Source organism: Leguminivora glycinivorella, chromosome 12 (genome assembly GCF_023078275.1).
Source record: "Leguminivora glycinivorella isolate SPB_JAAS2020 chromosome 12, LegGlyc_1.1, whole genome shotgun sequence".
NCBI lineage: Eukaryota > Metazoa > Arthropoda > Insecta > Lepidoptera > Tortricidae > Leguminivora > Leguminivora glycinivorella.
The window spans coordinates 17,827,636-17,847,533 of NC_062982.1; the positions used below are offsets into that span (position 1 = coordinate 17,827,636).

The 19,898-nt window shown below is 36.8% G+C and overlaps 1 protein-coding gene and 2 long non-coding RNA genes across 3 annotated transcripts; all 3 read left to right on the plus strand.

The window, feature by feature from the left end:
• Positions 1-8,781: 8,781 nt before the first annotated feature.
• Positions 8,782-9,978, plus strand: LOC125231885. The gene is made up of 2 exons (XR_007177679.1): positions 8,782-9,145; positions 9,704-9,978. It is a non-coding gene; the product is annotated as an uncharacterized LOC125231885 (long non-coding RNA).
• A 197-nt stretch (positions 9,979-10,175) lies between these two features.
• Positions 10,176-15,099, plus strand: LOC125231884. The gene is made up of 2 exons (XM_048137478.1): positions 10,176-10,539; positions 11,098-15,099. Exon 2 carries the CDS (start codon positions 11,794-11,796, stop codon positions 13,174-13,176), a length of 1,383 nt encoding a protein of 460 aa, XP_047993435.1. The 5' UTR covers positions 10,176-10,539; positions 11,098-11,793; the 3' UTR covers positions 13,177-15,099.
• A 1,754-nt stretch (positions 15,100-16,853) lies between these two features.
• On the plus strand, positions 16,854-18,171 carry LOC125231827. Its single transcript, XR_007177674.1, has 2 exons — positions 16,854-17,339; positions 17,897-18,171. It is a non-coding gene; the product is annotated as an uncharacterized LOC125231827 (long non-coding RNA).
• The last annotated feature ends 1,727 nt before the right edge of the window (positions 18,172-19,898 follow it).

Here is a 19,898-nt window from a genome sequence, read left to right on the forward strand (position 1 = left end):
GTATTGCGGTGAGCCGTTCTCCCTGTCCTCGGCGGCCGAGGTGGGATCGCAGGGGAGAGGCGTGATGGTATAGCGGTGCGCCACTCTCCCTACCCCCTGCGACCTTGGCGGGGCCGCTCCGCTGTAGCGGCATTGGTGGGGCCGCAAGGGAAGAGGAGTGCCGGTATTACGGTGCGCCGTTCTCCCTATCCTTTGCGGCCGACTTGGTTAGCGGTGGAACCAAAGACCATGTCCACCGCCGGGCGCCGGAAGTCTTCTGGCGCCCATGGAACCTGCGGGTGATGGATCGGGAGTCCCATCACCCGCCTCAACGAGGTTCCGAGCTGGAAGGCCCTCCCGTGTTCCGAGGGCCTTCAGCGCAGTAAGCGGCCTAAGCAGCTTTCGAGAAGGGCCCGCAAGGGCAACGCTGACGGGGTATCGGAGGCCTACAACCGAGTGCCCGAAACCCCGTCCAAACAGCGAGCGGCGGAACGCCCCAGGGGGTTTAGTCCGTGCGAGTCGGACATACCCACTGGCTTCTCCCGGGCCAGTGGGATCCATAATGGATTCCCCTGGGTCATCAAAAAAAAAAAGGTAATAATATGGGCAACAATTAATATGGCAATAATTGCTTATGGCGTTTGAATATTCTATGAAACCATATTATTGCACTTAATAATATGGCTAACAAATAGTATGGCATTGTATGATTATGGAAGGTAATATTCGGATAAACAACGAGTATGTCATATGATTTTTATGGTAAACAAATCATTCGGGCAAATGAAATTCAGGCAAGTTAGATTCGGGCAAATGAATATTATGTTAAATGACTGTCGGGCAAACAATAGACAACCCGATTTAACACTTCCCTTAATTAATGTCATTTGTCAGAATCATCGAAATCCGTAATTACCACATTCCATACCATCATTTGGGGATACCCCCATTTGCCAGAATTTCATTTGCCATAGTTTTATTTGCCATCCTATTCAACAATCATAATATTGTTTCTCATAACATCTTATGCCATAATCATTGTTTACTATATCAGCCTCAGCGAAACGGCAATTGAGTATCTGAAGAGCACATTCATCAATCTCTAGTTTAAGATTTAATACTTAAGGAAACCATTATGTAATTGAAATCCAGTAAGACGTATAAATGCCATACGATAAATAAATAATAACTATATTAATCTAGTGCCAGAAACTTTGTTTCCCATAAAGTCAGTTTCCATAATGTCATTTGGCAGAATCATCGAAATCCGTAATTACCACATTCCATACCATCATTTGTCATACAAATTAGCGTCCAGAAAAGTGCATTTCCATAATGTGCTTTGGCAGAATCGAAAACTACTATAATAGGTACTAGAAGGACTAGAGAATGAAACTGCTATCAGAAAGTAGGTTAGGTTAGGTTAGAACTGTGACCCCCTGGAAAACGAAACTGCTATCAGAAAGTAGGTTAGGTTAGGTTAGAACTGTGAACCTCTGGAAAAGGAAACTGCTTGAAAAGTAGGTTAGGTTAGGTTAGAACTGTGACCCCCCGGAAAATGAAAATACTATCAGACAGTAGGTTAGGTTAGGTTAGAACTGCGACCCCCTGGAAAATGAAACTGCTATCAGAAAGTAGGTTAGGTTAGGTTAGAACTGTGACCCCCTGGAGAATGAAACTGCTGGAAAAGTAGGTTAGGTTAGGTTAGAACTGTGACCCCTGGAAAATGAAACTGCTATCAGAAAGTAGGTTAGGTTAGGTAATAATATGGGCAACAATTAATATGGCAATAATTGCTTATGGCGTTTGAATATTCTATGAAACCATATTATTGCACTTAATAATATGGCTAACAAATAGTATGGCATTGTATGATTATGGAAGGTAATATTCGGATAAACAACGAGTATGTCATATGATTTTTATGGTAAACAAATCATTCGGGCAAATGAAATTCAGGCAAGTTAGATTCGGGCAAATGAATATTATGTTAAATGACTGTCGGGCAAACAATAGACAACCCTGTAGAACTATGTCACAGTGATGTTATAAATCAGATTGTAAGAAATCTCTTACTGCTTGTCATTTTGACATGGTTGTAGATTGTAGAGTGGCCTAGGGTTCCAATTGGTTGACTGTACAGTGAGTTGCAAAAGTGCATGACGAATTTATCACTGAATTCATTCTTAATTTCTCCATGCAATTTCGTAACTCATTGTAAAGTCGACTATAAAGAGATGTATCCACTTTTTAAGCTTATTGCATTGTAGTCGACTGTACACGAAGGTGTGTTTGCTGATTGTCACAAACACACGTAATCTTATGGGTATGACCAACATTAATGGCCGGCTGCCATTAGAACAAAGACTGATAAGATTTAACATAAGCATACAATATGAAGGCAGCACCGTGCATATAACGAATTAGGCGACGTTTTCCCTATTTCCTCATGAGAATTGATGAGAGTCGCGACAATGAGAGGTTATTTTTTGCACACCAGCAAGTCTCTCCATTGTACACGTTTACCTCCAACAATAATATAAATGTTGCTTTATACATTTCTCGTACAATTGAAAAGCAGTTGGCAAGTTTAGAAACAGTGCCATGTCCAACAATATTAGTTAAACACACCCCAGAGAGCGAGCTAAAGCGACATGCAATAAATTACTACCAGCTATCGTAGCATAAGTATCGAATGACATACTCGAGGGTATTTAAACTTAAAACATTGCATTAAATGTAAAATGGGTAACTTACATTATTCATGTCTTCTAGCTGTTAGGTTAATGAGAAAAAAACGTGGGCAATGATAACAAATGCTCCGTGAAACGGCACCAGTAAGATAACGCCTTGAGAACTTAGAGGGTACGTCAGAAATTATCGTTCCCACTGCATATTGCGACAAAACTATGAAGTGCCCATACACTTGACGATAAAGATAAGGGCGATTCTCAGGGATGACGTTCGGTGCCTGATTTCGGTGCTGATTTTTATTTACTTGATTTTTATTTATTGATATGTCAGTTAATTTACTAAAAGCTAGCCTAAATATAAAAAATATTGGTGGTGGAGACCTCCATTAGAACTTTATAGTTTGTAAGAAATCTGACATTTTAAAATCACCGAAATTATGTATGGGCACTGTAATCAATTTGCCCCACCGAATTCAATTTTTTACACATTATTCCACATTTCAACTTAATATATAACTTATTATTCAATTTATTGATATTTTTCATTTTAATTCGATGACAGGTCATGTAAAAAGGCTCATAATCGCGCAATTTCACTAAATTTAACATGGTAATATGCTAGTCATTATCGAGTAGTGAATTTTGTACCCATAGTATGGTTTAATTTGATTAGAAACATAGTTCTATGTTATTTAAGTATGAAATGTTAGAAAATAATGGACAATAAACCAGTTTACAACGTGGTAATCGAAATCGGTGGTCACTTTTTTTGATATCGGTGGTCAAAAAATCCTCCGAAACCACGGAAATCAACTCCACTGATATCAAATTTTAAAGCTTTTTGGGAGATAACTGCAACAGCATGCATGATACAGAGGAGATGTCATAATGACGTAATAACATACTTTCAAGGATTTATTAGTACCTTACATAACGACAAATGCACCTAAACTGTGGGAGTAAATTGAACCACCGAATGTTAAAAAACATGGGACCAAACTAAAGGCTAAAGATTATGCCTGATTTAATTCAGATTTTTAGAACAGTCCGTTCTGACGTTTTTTGCCCCGGACACGTAAAAACGCGCCTCCGAGAAATGCCCATAATTGGTTGGTAATCATACTTGGAGCTATCCGCGGACACAGAAAATAAAATATATTAAATATATGTGCCGACCGCACAGGCAAACGAACTGAACCAAACTGACATGTTTACATTATGTGACATTGTCTAGAAAACGATTCTATTCAACCAGTAGTTTATAGTGGTACACATACGAACTTCACAGTTATCATACTTATAAGTGTACGTAAGTTCCAACAATCATCAAATGAAAGCAAGTTTTTACAAATATTATATTTACAAACACACTATTACTCTGTAGTTTTACAAATATTATTTTCGTGTGTGGCTTGACATGTATTCTAGAATATTCTAGTACTTAATACATTACTTTTACGCCCGACTTTTGGTGTGGTCGTAAAACCTAACTTTTGACTTTTGATTTATTTGTAAAACTACAGAGTAATAGTGTGGTTATTTAGGGATAAGTTTCCATGTTATTATTTTCGTGTGTGGCTTGACATGTATTCTAGAATATTCTAGTACTTAATACATTACTTTTACGCCCGACTTTTGGTGTGGTCGTAAAACCTAACTTTTGACTTTTGATTTAACATCTCCCTAAATAACTGAAACTTATCCCTAAATAACTGGCAGTGCATTAGTTCGCAAACTCGCGTGTCGGGGCTCGGTATATTAACACCAGCACCACCAATTTGTTACCCACATCATGAAATATGGCGATGGGTGGCGTACACTTGTTACCTAGGTAATAATTACTAGTGTGCAATGTTACACTTCTCTTTTTAACCGACTTCAAAAAAGGAGGAGGTTCTCAATTCGACTGAATGTTTTTTTTTTTATTTTTTTTTTTTTTGTATGTATGTTACTCGATATCTCCGAGAATCGTGGACCGATTTTCAAAAATTTTTTTTTGATCGAACGGGTATAACCCCGAGATGGTCCCATTGGCACCAAGTCAGGGTCTGATGATGGGATCTTGGAGAAATCGAGGGAACTCTTCAAATGTTATAGGCACATGTAATGTTTTTAGTGTATTTTTCAAAGGTACACCAGTATTTACGCCTGACGGTAGTAATTTTATGTGGCTGAGCTGATGATGGAAGGTCAACTCCTCAATAGTTAGGAGTTAAAGGATAATTCTTTCACTACTGTACATATATTCGGACTGATACATGTAATATCACTAGGAACCACTAAAAATCAACAAATAAATTAACTTTTTAACAAAAAATAAAACCGCCTTCAAAAATAAGCGCGTTACAAAACACGGAGAAACTAAAAAGCAAAAAATAATAAACCTTTGAATTCAGATTTCTTATCGTATTGCAATAATCTAAACATCCAAATTATAAACAAATCAATCTTAGATTAATAACTCCAGATGGTGTTTCCGAACATCCTACTGTAGCCATGCCAAGTGCGAAATTTTTTCGCACTTGTGTGATTGTATCTGAACGGCTCTCGCAGTACTCAATTTCAAATCGTTCTGAAAACATCTCCGGAAAAAAAAATTAAATTCGCTAGAAATATGGTAGGTTGTGCAGCGAATGGATGTTATAACACAACAAATAATATTAAGAAACCGCCCGACATTACATTCCATGCGTAAGTACAGAGTTTAATGTGATATTTTTACAAAATTGTAAATACTAAAATTGAAATTTTCGCCGTCCGCCATTTCTTATAAATGTTGCCAGTCCAATGATTTCTTTTTTCGCCAAATGATGTTTAAATATAAGTATTAACAATGTTAGGTTCTTTGTATGTATATTTAAAGAAAAAAATACATTTTAAAATGAATATATTTTTTTGTAATTTTCTCAAAGACAGAAATTTTGTTGTTTTATCAAAATTCTAATTATAGCTAGGAATTTTAGCATGATGTTCGTTTTAGATTTGACTTTAGACTGATCCGCTTCTATCTGCGAAATGGATTGAGACAATCCGGCAAAACAGGAACGATTTTATGTGGAAGCCTACTAAACATAGTCGTGTATGCTCGCTCTATTTTAATGAGCAAGACAAGTACATTAGTAAAAACGGCTTGCGGAAATTACGCCGTGGTACGGTCCTTTCTAAAGTAAGTGCCTTTCTACAAGCTTTTTTAGGGTTCCGTAGTCAACTAGGAACCCTTATAGTTTCGCCATGTCTGTCTGTCCGTCCGTCCGTCCGTCCGCGGATAATCTTAGTAACCGTTAGCACTAGAAAGCTGAAATTTGGTACCAATATGTATATCAAATATATCAATCACGCCGACAAAGTGCAAAAATAAAAAATTGAAAAAAATGTTTTATTGGGGTACCCTCCACCCCCCTACATGTAAAATGGGGATTGATATTTTTTTTTTCATTCCAACCCCAACGTGTGATATATTTTTGGATAGGTATTTAAAAATGAATAAGGGTTTACTAAAATCATTTTTTGATAATATTAATATTTTCGGAAATAATTGCTCCTAAAGGAAAAAAAAGTGTCCCCTCCCCCTCTAACTTTTGAACCATATGTTTAAAAAATATGAAAAAATCACAAAAGTAGAACTTTATAAAAACTTTCTAGGAAAATTGTTTTGAACTTGATAGGTTCAGCAGTTTTTGAGAAAAATACGAAAAACTACGGAACCCTACACTGAGCGTGGCCCGACACGCTCTTGGCCGATTTTTGGTAGTAAAGTAACTCTCAAACTAGGCAAGAATTAGGTATATTTTCGTCCTAAAATATGCTCAGGAACGCCACATTAAAGCAGAACGCCACATCGAAGCGCCAATTATTTAAAAAGCAGCTACAGTTTCAAGGATATTAATAAATAAATAAATAAATATTATAGACTGGCTGGCAGATTGACTGAGTCCCACGGTAAGCTCAAGATGCCTTTTGTTGTGGGTACTCAGACAACGATATATATAATATAAAAATACTTATATACCTACATAGAAAATATCCATGACTCAGGAACCAATATCTGTGCTCATAACACAAATAAGTAATATCTTAATATTACTTAATTTTTTTAGGATTAGAAATTTGGTCAACAAAGAAGCAGTCGTGGTCAACCTTTCTTATTAGTACAAATATTAGATGTTATGAATTTGTACCATAACGAGATCGTAACAGGCCAATATAAGTTATTGTGTTTTATTTTTATCTACCTACATTTACATTTAGAGGTCTATGTTACGGTATTTTTTGCAAAACACTTGATCCTACCTCTTTCTGGTCCATTGCAGTACTCACAGTCCACCGCATGTCACCAAATCCATACTAATATTATAAATGCGAAAGTGAAAACTACAATCGGCAACTTAATGAAAACAACGAATCCCCAATATATAAAATACTTTTATTAAAAAAACGATAAGATTACAATTACACTTCAAATCAAACGATCGGACAGCAATTAGAATAATCGATGTTCTCGTGTCGAGTGCCAACCCCGCAAGAAGCCGCGCACAGCCGAGCATGCCGGTTTTGTTCCACGAAGTGGCGCCCTCTGTCGACCGGAAACTGCTGCTGCGTGCTACGATAGCACCACCGGAAGCTGCAGTCAGTGACGTTCCTTCTTTGTTGCCAACACGGCCATGCTGCATGGTGTCAGCGCCTGACGCCACACATGACGATAATATGATTCTGAAACATGTTACGGAATGTTAAAAGCTGTTAAAAAAAATTAACTTAAGTACCCAAAAATGAGAATTACTTAAACGTGATATTTATTTTGCATATGAGCCATATGAGCGCTATTGTCATACACCGAATCCTCGCACCCAAAGAGCAAACGCTACACTTGAGAGACCGAGTTGATTCAGTAGCTTCAAAATAGCTGCTTCATCTAAACCATACCTATGTTGAGCTTCATATATACACCTAAAGAGCGAACCGCCTCACTTAAGTGTATCGAAATACTCCAACATAAATATAGCATCATTTAGCTCATATGCATCACCATATCACAAAGTTTCTTTATTTTTCTTATGAAACTATTAATTAAATAGTTGACCTGGACTGTAATCGAACATTTAAATAGTCAATAAGCACTAAATAAGCTACTAATATTTTGGCTTTAAATATTTATTGGATTTGTAAATGCAATGCAATTGTTATCTGAAAGCTAATTAATAAACATATTTGCCAACACGGAATACTCACAGATTTCATAATACTTTAATCAGATGCCCAATCATCTATTTTAATCCACGGCTTCATATTTTCGGCTGCTGCCGTGCCTGTATAATTCTTATTAGAACGCTCAGAACCTCTTAAATCCGTCACCTCATAACGATCATTGCCTAATACGCTTTTTATTTGAAATGGCCCTTTAAAAATCGGCATCAATTTTGTACTTTGGCCATCGTTATTCTTACTCTGAATTTTAATAAGTACAAGGTCACCAATTTCATATTTTCTTGCCCTTATTCTTGAATTGTCGAACCTCTTTTTCTGACTAACTGCACTGGCTTTAAGATTATCATCCACATTCTTCCGCAAATAAGTCACATCCGTAAATAGCCCGTTATCAAGCTCTGATCCCATAATATTATCTCTGTCAGTTCTCAAGCGATACCCAAAGAAAACTTCGCTTGGGACAGCTTTTGTGGTTTTATGAACTGTGCTGTTTAAGCCTTGCTGCAAAATCGTAACGTACTGATCCCAACAATCCTCATCGCTATTTGCACCTAACGTTCTCATGGAATCTAGGATCGTTTTATTAAATCTTTCGACTTGCCCATTCGAACGAGGCATCCCGGTCGCAACTGTATGTAGACGAATATTTTTAGTTTTACAATATTGAATAAAATCTTTAGATGTAAAAGCCGTCCCAGCGTCACTTATAATGCGCCTAGGATTCCCAAAGTGCTTGTAAATTTGATCTAATTCCCTAATGACTTCAGCTGAATTGGTTGTTTTTACCGCAGATATAAAAACAAATTTGGTAAAAGAATCTACCAATACTAATAAATATTATGTAACGGTTTATCGTTATCTCTAACAAAAATCCTATTAAATAAAAATAAATAATTAACCAAAATATAACTATAAACTACTATAATACATTTTTACATACATTCTTCTAAATAAAATATTCAAGAACTTAAAAAATAAAAAACAATGTAAAATAAATATACGTACAAACAGAATTGACGATTGCATTTGTTATTAGTTAAAACTAGATGCGAATACAAAAGACTACGTCACCGCGCCAGATAAGCGATAGGCGCTGGTCAACGTATGAGGCGCATTCGCGCTCGCATTCCCTACCACGGCTCCGACAGCGAAAGGTCAAGTTACCTAAAACTCTCATAACGTCAGACGACATGGAGTGACAAATTTATTTTAATTTTTAATTTTTACTACAATTAAATGTGTTAAGTGCCAGTTTTTCCCCAAATAGGGTGAGTGTTTTGAATATTTTGTAGAACTAGATTAAGGTTTCTTCCATAGTTCATAGTCTTAATAAGGAATCATTTTCTTCATTCAATCATTATTCATTTATTTCTTTCTGGGTTCATCTTTCTCTATCCGCTTAGTAACAATATGTTTTCCTTAGAAACAATGTTGGAATTAACAAGCTTCTCGATCTTTCTAGAAATATGGTTCTACCCGCTTTATAAAAATCTTAATCATTCTTGTGGAATTTTCGCTTAATTTTAATTTAAATGCATATAAATAGAAACCAATCTGTAGTTAATCTACATTAATAATGTTTTTAAAAGTTTTTTATTAGCAAAAGTACTTTTAGTTAAATAAAAATTACTTCCTTTTTGTTTTAAAAAAAAATGATGATTTAACTTGTGACTGCCACATCATTGATTACCTTTTTTAACGCTTTGGGGTTCACTAAACCAGCCTACATCTCATTAGCACTTTTAATTTGGCCAAAGTTCCGGATGTCGCAGTCACTTGTTCGAAATTGGACTTTTCTTGAAACGGCCATTTTACCGGAGTTCCAGGGAACAAGTCTGGGGTCGTTAACTGGACCCACAATTTGGATGCGCGCGCGCCTGCACACGTTCCGGAAGGTTCCGGAAGGAAGACTGGCGGTCCGGAACTGCCTCTGATGACGGCCACGCCCAGTACGACTTCGGCGGCGTAGTGCAGGGAAGTGACCCCTAACAAGGGCTTGTTTCTTCTTTTATTGTAACCGGCCAGCTCAGGAAATACCTACCCACGATCCTGGATAAATAGATAGGTTTTTTTATTTAAAATATAGTTTGTAAAATTTTTCTATCGGAGTTTTTTTCTTCTCTCTAGTTTTTTTATTCTACCCTAGTTTATGCGACGCTAAACGTCACATTTTTTTTTTTTTTTTTTTTTTTTTTTAAAAAAAAAAAAAAAAAAAAAAAAAAAAAAAAAAAAAATGTAACGGTTTATCGTTATCTCTAACAAAAATCCTATTAAATAAAAATAAATAATTAACCAAAATATAACTATAAACTACTATAATACATTTTTACATACATTCTTCTAAATAAAATATTCAAGAACTTAAAAAATAAAAAACAATGTAAAATAAATATACGTACAAACAGAATTGACGATTGCATTTGTTATTAGTTAAAACTAGATGCGAATACAAAAGACTACGTCACCGCGCCAGATAAGCGATAGGCGCTGGTCAACGTATGAGGCGCATTCGCGCTCGCATTCCCTACCACGGCTCCGACAGCGAAAGGTCAAGTTACCTAAAACTCTCATAACGTCAGACGACATGGAGTGACAAATTTATTTTAATTTTTAATTTTTACTACAATTAAATGTGTTAAGTGCCAGTTTTTCCCCAAATAGGGTGAGTGTTTTGAATATTTTGTAGAACTAGATTAAGGTTTCTTCCATAGTTCATAGTCTTAATAAGGAATCATTTTCTTCATTCAATCATTATTCATTTATTTCTTTCTGGGTTCATCTTTCTCTATCCGCTTAGTAACAATATGTTTTCCTTAGAAACAATGTTGGAATTAACAAGCTTCTCGATCTTTCTAGAAATATGGTTCTACCCGCTTTATAAAAATCTTAATCATTCTTGTGGAATTTTCGCTTAATTTTAATTTAAATGCATATAAATAGAAACCAATCTGTAGTTAATCTACATTAATAATGTTTTTAAAAGTTTTTTATTAGCAAAAGTACTTTTAGTTAAATAAAAATTACTTCCTTTTTGTTTTAAAAAAAAATGATGATTTAACTTGTGACTGCCACATCATTGATTACCTTTTTTAACGCTTTGGGGTTCACTAAACCAGCCTACATCTCATTAGCACTTTTAATTTGGCCAAAGTTCCGGATGTCGCAGTCACTTGTTCGAAATTGGACTTTTCTTGAAACGGCCATTTTACCGGAGTTCCAGGGAACAAGTCTGGGGTCGTTAACTGGACCCACAATTTGGATGCGCGCGCGCCTGCACACGTTCCGGAAGGTTCCGGAAGGAAGACTGGCGGTCCGGAACTGCCTCTGATGACGGCCACGCCCAGTACGACTTCGGCGGCGTAGTGCAGGGAAGTGACCCCTAACAAGGGCTTGTTTCTTCTTTTATTGTAACCGGCCAGCTCAGGAAATACCTACCCACGATCCTGGATAAATAGATAGGTTTTTTTATTTAAAATATAGTTTGTAAAATTTTTCTATCGGAGTTTTTTTCTTCTCTCTAGTTTTTTTATTCTACCCTAGTTTATGCGACGCTAAACGTCACATTGGCGCCCACACTGGTTATTTTCTGAGCTGTGCATGTTTGAAGCAAGTCCTTGGCCTTTTTCTTCTCTTGGTTTTCTTTGGTGTTGGTGGCTTTTTAATATTTTCACCTGTAATTTTCTTCTAGTTTCTAAGTTTGATTTCTGCAGTTGCTTGGTACGTGGTTGTACTATTTACATTATTATTGTTACAGCGTTCATTTGTAGTTATTTATAAAATAATATTGCATATTTCCTATTATAAAACTTCTAAATACATTTATAAAAGTCCATCGAGTCCTACATTCCACTTACTCGGCAACTAAACCTAACTGCTTTTAATCAATTGTAATCAAAACACACACTTGTCTCAAAACATGGCGTATCCTATTAAATATTTGTCACTCCAAAAAGCTGAACTTGAATATGAGGTGATTCTCAGAGGTGGTTCAACTGGTTCGGTACAGGAGCTTCGAAGCCAGATAATTAAATTAGGAATACCTCCTGAGGACATTTTAGAATCCCATTTAGAGCCTGCGGTCGACCTTGACGCTGTTAAGGACAGTCTTGCTAAGTCACAAACGATGTTGACCTCACTCAAGTCTAAATTTGATAAGACCCTGTTCTTACGAACTGAAAACCTACTACATCATATATATCACAGACTTAGGCGAATCACGAACGTCGGTGCCACGTTAGTTGATCAGCACAAAAATTATTGCACTTCCTTTAACAATCAATATAAAGAAATTACAACGCTGAGACCGGCATCTTCAACTTCTAATACAAACGCAGTCTCAGTTCTGGAACCTGAGGCTACAGTGGTTCATTGCGATCGCAACCTAACCTCCGACTTAGCAAAGCTAAAATACTCGGGCAAGGCCTGCGTGTTTTCTTTCATTCAAAGAGTTGAGGAGTTCGTGGAGGCTAGGAACATATCAAAGGAGCGTATTTTGAAATTTGCGTACGAGATTTTTACGGAGGACGCGTTACATTGGTTCCGATGTAATAAAGAGGCTTTCCAAAGTTGGGACGATGTCGTGGTTCTATTAAAAAAAGACTTCAGCCCAAGAGATTACGATTATCGCCTTACTAATGAGATAAAATCTCGCACGCAAGGGGAGCAGGAAAATATATCTATTTACTTGTCTATTATGCATGGCATGTTCGCGCGCTTGGTTAAGCCGTTGTCTGAGGACGAAAAGCTCGAAATTATTCTACACAACATCCGGCCATGCTATGCAAGCACTCTGGCTGCTTCGCCCGAAATCAAGGACCTGAAGACTCTTAAAAACCTTTGCTCAAACTATGAGGACATTCAATCACGCTTGTCCTTGTTTCACGAACCACCCAGAGTGACTTCTGAAACCCTAGCCCCAGATTTTGCCTACACTAAACATCATAAAAATAATAATTACTATACAAATAAAAACTATCAAAGTACAAATACAAATGAAAGACAGAAAAATTATTACAATCAAAATAAATATCCTAACTACTCCGGCTCTTATAACTACAACAAACCTAAACCTACAGATGAAAAACCTAATACTACTAATGCTGTACAAGCTTCACCGAGCAGTTCAACTAAAGTAAGCGCCACTTATGGCTCGCGTAAGTACTGTCCTCGGTGCCGCACTGATACACATTCCTTAAAAGAGTGTAAACAACCTCACTTCCCAATCTGTTTTAAATGCGGCCAGAAAGGTGTACGTTATCCTGAGTGTAAATCTTGTAACTCGAAAGACACAAAAAACTAAATTCGGTGGATTGTAGTGCGAAAGAGCCTTCTAATATATCCAGTGATAAATTTAATGATACAGAGTGGAAATCTTGGCTCAATTTTATATCAAAATTTTTCACTTGCTATTCAGTCACTACAATCCACGATTCAGGTAATATAAATAGCAGACCATTTGTGTCAGTTCAAATTAACGGTAAAACACTACATGCTTTATTAGATACTGGTAGTGGTTACACAATTCTCGGCAATAATTATCATAAGGTTTTCTTGGATGCGGGTTTCAAACTAAATACTAAAGAAACTCTGAATTTGTATGGAGCTGGCAAGCATAGACTGAACAATATTGGTATGATTAATCTGCCTGTCTCGTTTTTAGATCAGACTCACATCTTGAAAGCTTACATAGTACCAGAGGTAGAAAACTCCTTAATCTTAGGTATGGACTTCTGGAGACTTTTTGATTTGTTCCCTAAGCATCTAGATGCTGTTATTTTACCTAAGGATGTCGATCAATTAAATACCTTAACACTTGACACTCAACCCACACACTTGTGTGACTACGATCATCTCTCTCCTGAACAGAAGGTTACGGCTGACCATATTACAGCTCAATTTCGCAATATTTCATATGAAGAGCGCGGTCTAGGGCGAACTTCTCTAATTTCTCACAGTATAGATACGGGTGATGCTTTGCCTATACGTCAGAGATACTATAGAATGTCTCCTGAAAAACAGAGAATACTAAATGCTCAACTTGATGAAATGCTACGTGAAAATGTTGTAGAGTCTTGCGAGAGCCCTTGGTCGTCCCCAGTTCTTTTAACACCTAAAAAAAATGGCGAAATGAGATTGTGCTTGGATAGTCGTAAACTGAATGCAGTTACTATCAAAGATGCCTACAGCATTCCTTACATTTCAGAGATACTTGATAATCTGCGTGACGCTAAGTATCTGTCTAGTTTGGATTTGTCGAAAAGTTTTTGGCAAATTCCAATCAAGAAAGAGGATCGGTGTAAATCAGCGTTTTATATTCCTTCGCGCGGTACTTTTCAATTTGTTTCTATGCCCTTTGGCTTAACCAATGCTCCGGCAACGCAACAAAGACTGGTTGATATGTTGTTCTATGGGCCTGATTTTGAGCATAAAGTATTCGTCTACATCGACGACATTATCATTGTCTCGTCATCCTTTGAAGAACATATCTCCCTGCTGGTTAGAGTTCTGGAGAAACTTAAAATGGCAAACTTAACCATTGGATTCCAAAAGTGCCAATTCTTTAGGAATAAACTGTCGTATCTAGGCTATGTAGTGGATAGAAACGGTCTACAACCAAATCCAGAAAAGATAGAGGCGATCGTGAACTATCCGACACCTACTAACCGTAAGGAAGTTCGTCGATTTCTTGGAACGGCATCTTGGTATCGTCGGTTCATTCCAAATTTTAGTACAATAGCGGCACCACTAAATAAACTTACTTCTCAAGCTAAAAACTCTCCGCCTTTTTATTGGTCTACAGAAGCTGAAAATGCTTTCCGTACTCTAAAAGAAGCTTTAATATCTTCTCCTATATTGTCGTGCCCAGACTATTCGCAGCCCTTCCAAGTACATACAGATGCGAGTGATTACGGCGTTGGCGCGGTTCTTACACAACAGCTAGACAACGAGGAAAAAGTTATAGCCTACATGAGTAAGTCCCTTTCGAGTCAAGAGCGTAACTACAGCGCAACGGAACGAGAGGCACTGGCTGTACTTACGGCGATCGAACACTGGAGATGCTACTTAGAGAACGGCCAAAAGTTCGTGGTGTACACCGATCACTCGTCCTTAAAGTGGTTCCTAAATTTAAATAACCCTACGGGTCGCTTAGCTCGTTGGGGAGTGCGCATGTCCTCATTTAACTTTGAGATCAAACATCGTCGCGGTTCGGAAAATGTGGTACCTGACAGTCTCTCGCGTTCTGTTACTATTGCCGATATTGACGAGATTCCAGTAAGTGGTGACATGTTTTATTCTACGAGTGACTCATGGTATTTAAACATATACAACGGTTGTCAAAATACTCCTACTTCATTTTTAAACTACAAAGTAAGCAACGGCAAACTATTTAGGTTTAAAAAAAGCTTAAATCCGCTAACACGAGAGTTCGAATGGAAAGAAGTTATTCCTCTAGAATTTAGACTCAATACTATACTTAAATATCATTCGGAACCTACCGCTGCCCACTTAGGAATATATAAAACGCATAAACGGCTTTCTTTAAATTATTTTTGGCCCGATATGCATCGCGATGTAGTTAAATTCGTTTCAAGTTGCGATATCTGTTGTGCTCATAAGCATGCTACTCATGCTACTCTTGGCGTCATGGGCCGTCCTAAAGACTGCTCACGCCCTTTTCAAATGTTAAGCATGGATCTCATAGGTCCTCTACCTCCTTCTAGACAACAGAATACTTTTATATTCGTTGTGACATGCTGTTTTTCAAAGTATTCTCTTTTATTTCCCATTACACGCGCAACTTCCGAGATTATAGCAAAACTAATCGAGGAAAAAGTTTTTTAGTTCATGGCATTCCCAGTACTGTTCTCATGGACAATGGTAAACAATTCACGAGTAATGTATTAAAGAAGTTGTTTAGTGATTATAATGTGCCTAATGTAAGATTTACGCCTAAATATAGCCCACAGATCAACACTGTTGAACGTTACAATAAAGTTATTGTTACAGCAGTGTCATCTTATATAGAAAATGATCATCGGTTTTGGGACATCAATCTACCTAAAATTCAATTCGCTATGAACACAGCTGTAAATGAGGTGACAAAGTATAGTCCTGCATTTCTTGTCCATGGCCGAGAATTAGTCACTAGCGGTTTACACTATATCGATGTTGAACTGGACGACGAAATAATTTTTGCCCCTAGAGATGAATATGCCGAGAATATAGGTCATTTGCGAAAAATATTCGACAAAGTCCAATCCTCTCTAGTTCAATCCCATACTAGGAATAGTGAACACTATAATCTACGCCGTAGGGATCACCATTTCAAAGTTGGCGATGTAGTTTGGAAGAAAACGTTTTACCTTAGTGACAAAAGCAACATGTTTTCCAAGAAACTAGCTCCTAAGTATGTCCAGTGTAAAATCGTAGCTAAGAAATCTAATTTAGTATATGAACTAGAAGACATGCAAGGGAACAATTTAGGTGACTGGCATATTAAAGATTTTAAATTGACTAATTACAAAGTTTAACTGGACTGCAATAATCATCTATCAATAATTTCTGTATTAATTGTCTAAATTTAATTATCAATCTCATAACACGTGCTTGTAAACGCTAGTGTACTTCCGAAATATCCTAATATTCTATCACTATTAAACATTACAAACCCCTACCGGTTTGAAAAGGTTATTACCTACAAAATAAATTGGTTAGCAAGTTTTTTACAGAGACATTAATTTGATGGATTCGATTACACCATTAATAATTTTAACTGAGGTTGATGATTAAACTAAGTGAAGAACCATTAATATATACATAAGAGTATGTATACAATCGTAAAAGTATAATACTCAGTCTGTTAGGACGCGAAAACATAAATAGAAATGTTTATTGCTTATCTGCTTGTGTGAAGAATGAATGAAGTGGAGGAGTATGATGAGATGGAGGTATGTTTAATAGTTGTGTATATATTGAGCAGACGACAGAAATAGCGGGTTTTCCCAGAAAAAACCCTAACCTAAAAAGAGGGGTATGTAACGGTTTATCGTTATCTCTAACAAAAATCCTATTAAATAAAAATAAATAATTAACCAAAATATAACTATAAACTACTATAATACATTTTTACATACATTCTTCTAAATAAAATATTCAAGAACTTAAAAAATAAAAAACAATGTAAAATAAATATACGTACAAACAGAATTGACGATTGCATTTGTTATTAGTTAAAACTAGATGCGAATACAAAAGACTACGTCACCGCGCCAGATAAGCGATAGGCGCTGGTCAACGTATGAGGCGCATTCGCGCTCGCATTCCCTACCACGGCTCCGACAGCGAAAGGTCAAGTTACCTAAAACTCTCATAACGTCAGACGACATGGAGTGACAAATTTATTTTAATTTTTAATTTTTACTACAATTAAATGTGTTAAGTGCCAGTTTTTCCCCAAATAGGGTGAGTGTTTTGAATATTTTGTAGAACTAGATTAAGGTTTCTTCCATAGTTCATAGTCTTAATAAGGAATCATTTTCTTCATTCAATCATTATTCATTTATTTCTTTCTGGGTTCATCTTTCTCTATCCGCTTAGTAACAATATGTTTTCCTTAGAAACAATGTTGGAATTAACAAGCTTCTCGATCTTTCTAGAAATATGGTTCTACCCGCTTTATAAAAATCTTAATCATTCTTGTGGAATTTTCGCTTAATTTTAATTTAAATGCATATAAATAGAAACCAATCTGTAGTTAATCTACATTAATAATGTTTTTAAAAGTTTTTTATTAGCAAAAGTACTTTTAGTTAAATAAAAATTACTTCCTTTTTGTTTTAAAAAAAAATGATGATTTAACTTGTGACTGCCACATCATTGATTACCTTTTTTAACGCTTTGGGGTTCACTAAACCAGCCTACATCTCATTAGCACTTTTAATTTGGCCAAAGTTCCGGATGTCGCAGTCACTTGTTCGAAATTGGACTTTTCTTGAAACGGCCATTTTACCGGAGTTCAGGGAACAAGTCTGGGGTCGTTAACTGGACCCACAATTTGGATGCGCGCGCGCCTGCACACGTTCCGGAAGGTTCCGGAAGGAAGACTGGCGGTCCGGAACTGCCTCTGATGACGGCCACGCCCAGTACGACTTCGGCGGCGTAGTGCAGGGAAGTGACCCCTAACAAGGGCTTGTTTCTTCTTTTATTGTAACCGGCCAGCTCAGGAAATACCTACCCACGATCCTGGATAAATAGATAGGTTTTTTTATTTAAAATATAGTTTGTAAAATTTTTCTATCGGAGTTTTTTTCTTCTCTCTAGTTTTTTTATTCTACCCTAGTTTATGCGACGCTAAACGTCACAATTTATTACCGCATTTTGATTTTACAAATGGACCTAAATGGTCTATGTGAAGCGTATGGAAAGGCTGGGCATATTTTGGCAAAGGATACAACTCTCCCTCTTTTGCACCACCCTTATTTTTGTAATAAATACAATTGATACAGTTTTTAATATATTTTTTTACTGTATGTCGCACTCTTGGAAACCAATACAAGTTTTCGATACGCTCCACCGTTTTATCTACCGAAAAATGACCCAGATCGTCATGATTGCTTTTTATAATCTGCCATATACATTTTTTGGGACTACCCAACGACGACCTCGGGTTGTTCTTCGGTAGACTTTGTTTCCTAGCATTTCGTATTTACTAAATATATCCGTATTTTCCTCGGCCTGTCCTGATTCTAATATTTGTTTTATTCTAACTAACTCCGGGTCCTGTAATTGCACAGACATCAACCAATCAGCTTCCGTTATCGATAGAACTACTTCCGATTCGGCTCTCTCGCCAGATGGTACCGGATTTCGACTTAACGCGTCAACATGTTGCATACGCGAACCCTCCCTATGCTGTATATCAAAAGCAAATTCTTGAGTTAACAATACCCATCGTGCAATGCGAGGGATTATTTCCTTTTTTGTTAGCGCATACCGAACAGCATTGCAGTCTGTTATGATTTTAAATGGTGCATCTAATAAATAAAGCCTAAACTTTTGTAATGACGAAATAATCGCTAGAAGTTCCAGTTCAAAGGAATGATAACGTTTTTCGTCGTCAGAAGTTTGCCTGCTGTAATAATGGATCGGTTTCTCCCCTTCATCAGTGACCTGCATAAGAATGCCAGCTACCCCCTCTCGACTCGCGTCTGTATACAAGATTTTCTCTTTTGCCGGATCAAAAATGGATAACACATTTCCAGAAATCAATTTCTCTTTTAACGTAAGAAATGCTTGCACATGAATGCTTTCCCACATCCAAACTGAATCTTTTTTTAGTAATTTTGTCAAAGGTGATGATATCATTGCAAAGTTCTTAATAAATTTTCTGAAATAACTTGTCAATCCCAAAAATGAACGAAGTTGATGAATATTTTTGGGTGGTGGAAAGCATTTCACCGCGTCTAATTTGGCATCACTAGGCATAACTACGTTTGGCTTGATTTTATAACCCAAAAATTCGATTTGTGTTTTAAAAAAGTGACATTTTTTAAATTAAGCGTCAGCCCATTTTTACGGAATATCTCGAGAACTTCCTCAAGTAATTTGAGGTTCTCTTCCACAGTTTTTGTAACTAAATATACGTCATCCAGGTAAACAATGACATTCCCAAATCTCAGATTTCCTAACACCTTATTCATCATATCCTGGAAACAAGACGGGCCGTTAACCAAGCCAAATGGAAGCCTTAAAAATTCATAGTGCCCGTCTTCCGTGATAATAGCACTTTTAGGAATTGATTCCGGACTCATTACAATTTGGTAATACCCACTTTTTAGATCGAGACTGGTAAAACACTCATTTCCTTGTAACCTATCCACTAAATCTTCAATTCGGGGCATAGGATATTTATTTTTCACTGTAACCTTGTTTAACGCGCGATAATCTATACAAAGTCGCTTTTCTCCGTTTTTCTTATTAACTAATACCACGGGACTCGCATATGGAGAATCGCTATGTCTC

Excerpts from the sequence above, each read along its gene's own strand:
- LOC125231884 (XM_048137478.1), top strand. The coding sequence starts at position 11,794 with ATGGCGTATCCTATTAAATATTTGTCACTCCAAAAAGCTGAACTTGAA.